The sequence below is a fragment of the Eimeria mitis genome, genomic scaffold (genome assembly GCF_000499745.2).
Source record: "Eimeria mitis Houghton genomic scaffold, Emh_scaff1008, whole genome shotgun sequence".
NCBI lineage: Eukaryota > Apicomplexa > Conoidasida > Eucoccidiorida > Eimeriidae > Eimeria > Eimeria mitis.
In genome coordinates, this window is record NW_013567049.1 from 5,047 (window position 1) to 13,527 (window position 8,481).

General features: G+C 57.4%; 3 protein-coding genes across 3 annotated transcripts; 1 reads left to right on the forward strand and 2 right to left on the reverse strand.

Annotated features, from left to right (window-relative positions):
• Window positions 1-3,566: 3,566 nt before the first annotated feature.
• EMH_0027320 (uncharacterized protein) lies at window positions 3,567-3,956 on the forward strand (the record flags this gene model as incomplete). Its single annotated transcript, XM_013494012.1, has 1 exon — window positions 3,567-3,956. The coding sequence occupies one exon, from the start codon at window positions 3,567-3,569 to the stop codon at window positions 3,954-3,956; it is 390 nt and encodes a 129-aa protein (XP_013349466.1).
• Window positions 3,957-4,648: 692 nt separating this feature from the next.
• On the reverse strand, window positions 4,649-4,915 carry EMH_0027330 (uncharacterized protein; the record flags this gene model as incomplete). Its single annotated transcript, XM_013494013.1, has 1 exon — window positions 4,649-4,915. The coding sequence occupies one exon, from the start codon at window positions 4,913-4,915 to the stop codon at window positions 4,649-4,651; it is 267 nt and encodes an 88-aa protein (XP_013349467.1).
• A 1,313-nt stretch (window positions 4,916-6,228) lies between these two features.
• Window positions 6,229-8,319, reverse strand: EMH_0027340 (uncharacterized protein; the record flags this gene model as incomplete). Its single annotated transcript, XM_013494014.1, has 3 exons — window positions 6,229-6,346; window positions 6,594-6,793; window positions 7,045-8,319. 3 exons carry the CDS (start codon window positions 8,317-8,319, stop codon window positions 6,229-6,231), a joined length of 1,593 nt encoding a protein of 530 aa, XP_013349468.1.
• Window positions 8,320-8,481: the final 162 nt, after the last annotated feature.

The window sequence follows — 8,481 nt, forward strand, 5'->3', positions numbered from 1 at the left end:
TTTGTCTCCTTTTTGTCTCCTTTTGTTTTTTTATTTGTCTCCTTTTTGTCTCTTTTTTGTCTCCTTTTGTTTTTTTATTTGTTTCCCTTTTGTCTCTCTTTGTTTCTTTTTTGTATTGCGTTCTGTCTCACTCTCTCTCTGTCTGTCTCTCTTTTCTGTCTCTTTGTCTCTCTGTCTCCTCTCTGTCTCTCTCTCTGTCTCTCTCTATCTCTCTCTATCTCTCTGTCCCCTTTCTCTGTCTCCTTTCTGTCTCCTTTGTCTACCTGTCTCTCGCTCGTCTGTCCCCTCCCCCTCTGCTGTCTCCTTTTCTTTTCATATATGTGTGCTGCCTCTGGCTGTATGATGACCCCTATCTGAGGGTTTAGGGTTTAGGGTTTAGGGTTTAGGGTTTAGGGTTTAGGGTTTAGGGTTATGTAGACCCGAAATCCTCCCTTATAAAACCCACGCAGCAGTAAACCCTAAAGTTTCATTTGTTATAAATATATAGAATCTTACTTCTCCCTCCAAACCCTAAACCCTAAACCCTAAACCCTAAACCCTAAACCCTAAACCCTAGCTCATGGGCCAGCGCTTTGCTTTCTCCCTCAACAAGGAGACAGCAGCAGCAGAAATAAATAAAATAAAACAAACTAAACCATTATAAACAAATATATTTAAACACAAACTCTGAACATATACACAAAACCCACTTATTATATACCCGAGCAGCAGGGGCCCCCTGGGGGCCCCTGGGGGCCCCCGGGGGCCCCTGGGGGCCCCTAGGGGCCCCGTCGGGGGCCCCCTTGTTTTGTAACCCTTAATATTATATTACAGTGGAAATGCGAATGTAATTATATTTTTATAAACACTAAGAGTTTATAGAAATATTAGGGTTTAGGGTTTAGGGTTTAGGGTTTGCGCTGCTTGCCGGGGTCACCTGGGTCACCGCTCCCCCCGACGGTCACTCCCACCCAACAGCAGCAGCAGCAGCAGCAGCAGCAGCAGCAGCAGCAGCAGCAGCAGCAGCAGCAGCAACAGCAGCAGCAGCAACAGCAGCAGCAGCAACAGCAGACCACAATGGATAGCCAGCAAACCATCGGACCTCGTAGGGGCCTATGTACAACAGGGGCCCCGGGGGCCCCGGGGGCCCCCGGGGCCCCGGGGGCCCCCGGGGGCCCCTCTACTACCTCTGGTGGGTTGACAGACACCGCGACGAGGGGGGCCCCCCTGTAGCGTGCCTAGGGGCCCCCTATGGATTGATACTTTTCTGGTGGGGGCCCCCAACTACACTGCCTCGACCCGGGTGCCTGCTTGGGGGCCCCCATGGGGGGGCCCCCTTCGGTGGCCCCCTTTGGGGGCCCCCCCGGGGGGGCCCCCACCAACACATAAGAATAAGGGGGCCTCCTAAGGGGCTCTAACCACAGACAGGGGGGCCCCCTAAGGCACGCGATGCATTGACTGGGGGGCCCCCTAAGGGGCCCCCTGCAGTGGTAATGGGGGGCCCCCTCGGGTACCCTATAGAGTAGCAGTGGGGGCCCCCTAGGGGCCCCTACGCAGTGACAACATAGGGGCCCCCAAGGGGCCCCCCAGATCGGCAGTGGGGGCCCCCTGAGGGGCCCTATACAGTAGCACGGGGGGGCCCCTTAGGGGGGGCCCCCGTAGCTGGGGGGCCCCTAAGCTAACCTACACGGTAGCAGGGGGGAGCCCCCTAGGGGGCCCCCTAGCGGGGGGGGCCCCCAGGGGGCCCCCAGGGGGCCCCATACAGTGGCAGCGGGGGGCCCCCTGAATTTGTGTGTGTGTGGTGTTTGTGTATATCAGGACCCTCTTATAGAGGGGTCTTCTATGGGCCCCTAACATCCTTCTCCTCGCAAAAAGAATGCATGGTGGGGGCCCCCTGCTGCTGCTGCTGCTGCTGCTGCTGCTGCTGCTGTTGCTGCTGTTGCTGCTGCTGCTGCTGCTGTTGCTGCTGTTGCTGCTGTTGCTGTTGCTGCTGTTGCTGTTGAAGGGGCCCCTAAAGACCCCTTTTTACGCTCCATATTTTCGGTGTTTTAATTTAATTTAATTTATTTTATTTTCTTTATTTTATTTTATTTTATTTTATTTATTTATTTTTTTTTTTGTATGCAGCGGTGGGTAGATAAGAACAACAGCATATGCCGGGGGGCCCTGTCTCCTAATGTAGGTGAATTGGGGGCCCCCCAAAGAGAGGGCCTCCTGAGGATGATAGCAGCAAAACATAATGGTAAAAAAACTTATGCTGCTGCTGCTGCTGCTGCTGCTGCTGCTGCTGGTGCTGGTGCTGCTGCTGCTGCTGCTGCTGCTGCTGCTGCTGCTGCTGCTGCAGCAGCATATATATTTTTTATATATGTGTCTCCTTTCCTTTTTCTTTATTATATATTTGTCTCCTTTTTTCTTTTTTCTTTTTTATACATCTGTCTCCTTTTTTCTTTTTCCTTTTTTCTTTTTTTTTTTTTTATATATTTGTCTCTTTTCTTATGTATAGACAAGGGCCCCTTTGACGCTATAAGGGGTACCCGCCGCATACAACCAGGGCACCTGGGGGGCCCCCCCCCCGAAGATGCAGTGGGGGCCCCCCGCATAGTTTCTTATAGAGTCAGGCCAGACCTCTCAACACCAAGTCCGTGCTGCTGCTGCTGCTGCTGCTGCTGCTGCTGCTGCTGTTGTTGTTGTTGTTGTTGTTGTTAGTGTTGTTGTTGCTGTTGCTGCTAGTGCTCGTGCTAGTGCTGCTGCTGTTGCTGCTGCTCATATTGCTGGTGCTGCTGCTACTCCTGCTGCTGCTGCTGCTGCTGTTGCTGTTTGCTGCTGCTGCTGCTACTCCTGCTGCTGCTGCTTCACTACTGCATGCATTGCTGCTGCTGCTGCTGAGGTGTATGTACACTCTACAGGGGAACACTACAACCCTGGATTCGCCAGAAATATCTTCGGCGGTTTCTTCACAGCTTAATAGACACCAATGTGGGCCCCCGGGGGCCCCATTGGGGGCCCCCCTTGGGGGCCCCCCGGGGCATTGGGGGCCCCCAGGGGGCCCCCAAGGGGGGCCCCCCTTAGAGCCCCCTTTGGGGGGCCCCCCCTGGGGGACCCTCTTGGAGTCCCCTCTTAGGGGGCCCCCCTGGGGGCCCCCCTTGGGGGCCCCCGCTTGGGGGCCCCCCCTGGGGGGCCCCCCCTTGAAGGGTCTTATTGGGGCTTTTTGTTGGGGGCCCCTCAGCCTCTAAAGGAGGGGCTGAGGTAAGAGATAGGGGGCCCCCTGTCTCTGCTGGGGGCCCCTGTATCTGTTGGGGGCCCCCTGGGGGCCCCCTGGGTACTTTGGGGGCCCCTCGGGTTGGGGGCCCCCAATGGGTCACCTTGGGGCCCCTGCCTGTTCTGGGGGGGGCCCCTGAGAGTGTTGTGCTGCTGCTCTTTGTTGGCTGGCGCTGCAGTGAGAGCAGCAGAAGAGAAAAAAAAAAGAGAAAGAAAAGAGAAAGAAAAGAGACAGAAAGGAGACAGAAAGGAGACAGAAGAGAGAAGGAGACAAACAGGAGGAGACAGAGACAGAGACAGAAACACACACACAAAAACTAAAGACTATAATGCGGCAGCAGCAACAACAGCAGCAGCAACAGCAGCAGCAACAGCAGCAGCAGCAGCAGCAGCAGCAGCGACAACAACAGCAGAAGCAAGGGCAGCAGCAGCAGCAGCAGCAGCAGCAGCAGCAACAGCAGCAGCAGCAGCAGCAGGCTGCTCACATATCTGCTGCTTCTATGGCCAGCTGTCTCCTCCGAATAGCATCAGCCTTCTCCTCAGCCCCCAACGCCAGCAGCAAACTATCAACCCTAAACCTGCAGCAGCAGCAGCAGCAGCAGCAGCAGCAGCAGCAGCAGCAGCAGCAGCAGCAACAGCAGCAACAGCAGCAGCAGCAACAGCAGCAGGAGCAGCAGCAGCAGCAACAGCAGCAGCAGCAGCACAAAGAGATATATTAGATATACAAGCATGCACACCTCATCATCAGGCCTGCTGCCAGCGGCAGGGGCCCCGGGGGGCCCCCTGGGGCCCCCCAGGGGCCCCCGAGAGGCAACTAGCGCAGGGGGCCCCCCTTTTTGCTGCTGTTGGGGGCCCCCCTTGCTGCTGTATTTAAGAAAAGGAGACAGAGAGACAGAAGGGGGACTGTCTCCTTTTGTTTAATGTAAATAAGGAGACAGATTACCTGCTGTCTATGGAGAGGGCCTCCTCTGTGGGGACAGAGAAAAGAGACAAAGTTTTAGCTGCGTGTACACCCCACAGTCTGTATACACAAAAAGGAGACAAACATACACCAGCTGCTGTTGCTGCTGCTGTTGCTGCTGTTGATGCTGCTGCTGTTGCTGCTGCTGCTGCTGCTATGCAGCAAAAAGAAACGCAGAAACAAAAGCAGTCAACATAACACACAACAAACCACCAACAGCAGCAGCAGCAGTAGCAGCAACAGCAGCAGCAGCAGCAGCAGCAGCAGCAGCAGTAGCAGCAGCAGCAGCAGCAGCAGCAGCAGCAGCAGCNCAGCAGCAGCAGCAGCAGCAGCAGCAGCAGTAGCAGCAGCAGCAGCAGCAGCAGCAGCAGCAGCAGCAGCGGGAGATTTACTCTTCACTATCCCAGTAGATTCTGTCTGTATAAGACCCTGTCACAACAGCCAGGGGCTTCAGGGGGCCCCCGGGGCCCCCACTGTCTCCTCCTTGCTGGGGGCCCCCGGGGGCCCCCCTGTCGCCTCCTGGCTGGGGGCCCCCGGGGCCCCCACTGTCTCCTCCTTGGTGGGGGCCCCCAGGGCCCCCGCTGTCTCCTCCTTGTTGGGGGCCCCCCGGGAGAACGAGTCCAAAGACTTCATCTCTGGGGGGGCCCCCCTGGGGGGCCCCCTTATGCGCGTCGCCAGCGACCATGAGGGTACAGTGCATGCGGGGCCCCTGAACATGCAGGGGCCCCTGCCAATAGAAAAGACGGGGGCCCCATAGGAGGCCCCTGATGTGTAGCTTAGGCAAAGAAAAGGAGACAGTCTCCTCTTTGTTGAAACTAATATTTACTTTCCCCACAACTGATACTTCACACTGGTTTGGCTGCAGCAACAAAAAACATACACAAAATATAAACCCTAAACCCTAAACCCTAAACCCTAAACCATAAACCCTAAACCCTAAAGTCTATGCAGATAACGAATAAGCAACAACCCTTCCTCAGTCTATTGTTTAGGGTTTATGAGGGGAACACAAATTAGGGTTTAGGGTTTAGGGTTTAGAGGGAATTAGGGTTTAATATATATAAACTAGGGTTTACAACACAGGGGGCCCCCCCGTACCCTATATTTCACAGAGAAAGTCAAATGCCCCCAAATCTGCTCGAGGGCCCCCGGGCTAGACAAACAAAAGAGGGTACTGGGGGGCCCCACGCCGGTCTGCTCCTCATACACTAGCCAGCCCCCTTGGGGGGCCCCCAAGGGGGCCCCCAAGGGGGCCCCCGATGGGGCCCCCAGGGGGGCCCCCTCAGGGTCCTGTAGGTGACCCTGGAATGTCTCCCCTAATAACGCAGCCTGAGGCGGGGCCTGCCAGCAGCCTGCTCAAGCCACGCAAACCCTAAACCCTAAACCCTAAACCCTAAACCCTAAACCCTAGGCCCTAGACCCTAAACCCTTGAGGGAGACAATGAGAGTTGACGGAGCGAGAGCAACAGCTGCAGCAAAACTACAACAATAGCAGCAGCAACAGCAGCAGCAGCAGCACCACCACCACCACCATCACCAGCAGCAGCAGCAGCAACAGCAGCAGCAGCAGCAGCAGCAGCAGCAGACCTCGATGCAGAATGGAGACAGCAAAAGCAAGAGCCTTCTTAAACCTTTCTAGGGGGCCCCCCGCCGCTGCTTGTTGTATAAGGGGGGGCCCCTGAGCCAGGCAGCTAGGCAGCAGCAGCAGCAGCGAGACAGGCCGCAGCAGGCCGATGGGTAGCAGGTGGTTCGCAGGCAAGGGGATGCCTGGTATACACAAACCCTAAACCCTAAACCCTAAACCCTAAACCCTAAACCCTAGGGTTTGCAAGAAGGCCTCGTGTCAGTATTTCTGTGGTGGGGAGAATCAGAATTTAGGGTCTAGGGTTTAGGGTTTTAGGGTTTAGGGTTTTTTAGGGTTTAGGGTTTAGGATGTGAAGTGTTGGTTTTAGGGTTTAGGGTTTGGGGTATGAATAAGTGTATAAGAATAAGGGTTTAGCAAGGGTTTAGGGTTTAGGGTTTAGGGTTTGTTACCCCTGGGGATGTCTGCACGCTGCCGCTGCAGCAGCTGCAGCAGCAGGCCCCTCTGTCTCTGTACTGTTTCTGTCTCCTCCTGCAGGAGGGCCCCCCGGGGCCCCCGTCTCCACCCTGCAAGCGGATACGGCCTGAGACCAGCAGCAGCAGCAGCAGCAGCAGCAGCAGCAGCAGCAGCAGCAGCGGCAGCAGCTGAAGAGTGGAAACGTATACTGTTGCTGCTGCTGCTGCTATTGTTAATGTTGCTGGTGCTATTGCTGCTACTGTTGCTGCTGCTAGTGCTGCTTCTGCTGCTGCAACAGCAGCAGCAACGGCAACAGCAGCAGCAGCAGCTGCAGCAGCAGCAGCAGCTAGGACCCACCTATTCATCATATCTCTGTATCGCTGCTGCCCCCGCTTCTGCGCTAGAGCCAATGCCTGGGGGCCCCCGAGGGGCCCCCAAACCCTATAAAACTCCGCCAGGGGCCCCACCAGCTCCCAGGGGCCCCCCACTGGGTTCGAATCCTCACAAGGGGCCCCAGGGGCCCCCGGGGGCCCCCTGGCCCCTGTCTCTGCTTTCACCTGCAGCAGCAGACAGCACAAGCCTCAATTAAAGAGAACATATTCATAACATATTTGTGGGGCCCCCGTGGGGGGCCCCCCTGGGGGGCCCCCCTGAGCACCACTGTTTTTGTTTATGCCAGTTTAGGGGGGCCCCCCAAGGGGCCCCCCACCCTATATATATAGGTTGGGGGGCCCCCCTGAGAGCCATTGGTGATGGTTGCTGCTGCAGTGCAGCAGCAGAGAAGAGAAAAGGAGACAGGTAAGCTTACAGGGTACTGGGGGCCCCTCGAGGGGGCCCCCACACCGACAGAGGAAAGGGTACAGCCAGAAGAGAGGCCCCTGCGAGACCCCAGCAGCTGCAGCAGACAGCTGAGGGTTGTCTCCGCCTGCTGCTGCGTCAGCAGCGTCTCCAGCCAGAGGGGCCCCCCCGGGGGCCCCCATCGAAGGGCCCCAACCCACGTTACCAGACAGGGGCCCCCTTCGTTGCTGCTGCGCAAGGGCACCGCCGCCGCTGCTGCTGCTGCTGCTGCTGCTGCTGCTGCTGCTGCTGCAGCAGCATCTGATGCAGAGGGGAACACCTGATCCAGGCTAAGAGACAACGAATCCGCTCTGCTGCAGCTGCGGGGGCCCCCAACAGCAGCAGCACCTTCATGGGGGCCCCCAGCAGCAGCAGCATCCTCATGGGGGCCCCCCCTACCCTCATACTGGGGGGCCATCTGGTATCGAAGAGACGCCAGACACCAGTTGCCGTGCTGCTGCTGCTGCTGCTGCTGCTGCTGCAGCTGCTGCTGCAGCTGCTGCTGCAGCTGCTGGGCTTGCTCGTGTACCCCCCCTTCATAGCCTTCTGTGCTGGGGGGTAAGGGGCTGATGAGGAGGGCCTCAAACCCCCCGACATCAGGGGGGGCCCCCTGGGGGCCCCCCGTGAGCATCTGTACCCATGGCCGAGGGGCCCCTGCTGTGAAAAGGGTACAAATCCACTGTTTGAGGGGGCCCCCCCAGGGGGCCCCTGCTGATGGGGGGCCCCCCTGGGGGCCCCCTGCTGATGGGGGGCCCCCCTGGGGGGCCCCTACTAACCCCTGCTGCTTTTCTGCTGCCAAAGGAGACAGCTTAGAGAGCAGCAGATAGCCCCCGTCTGCTGTAGATACACACCAGGAGACACGATGCATGCGGAGGGGCCCCCAGCAGGGGCCCCCCAGGGCAAGGAGGAGGGCCCCCAGGCACCCAGCGAAAGCAAACCCTCCCCAGCCAATAAGCAGCAGCAGCAGCTGCTGCAGCTGCTGCAGCTGCTGCAGCAGCAAATGCTTCGCTGCTGAGAACTTGCTGCGGCTTCTAGGGCGTTCGTGCTGCTGTCGCTCCTCCTGCTGCTGCTGCTGCTGCTGCTGTTGCTGCTGCTGCCATTGCTGCAGCAGACGAGCAGACAGGCTCGCAGCAGCAGCACACAGCCTGGGGGCCTCCCACCGCAGGGCCCAGCAGCAGAGAGAGGGTACAGATGGGGGCCCCCTCAGCAGCAGCTCAAGGGGCCTCAACGTCTCTGTACCCTCCATAAAGAAGGGGCCCCCAGCAGCCAAAATAGAGGGGTCGGGGGGCCCCCCGTCTGCTGCTGTACCACACAGAGAGACAAACAACACAACATCGTAGAGATATACACGGATGGGGCCTATATATATATATATATATATATATATATATATATATATATATATATA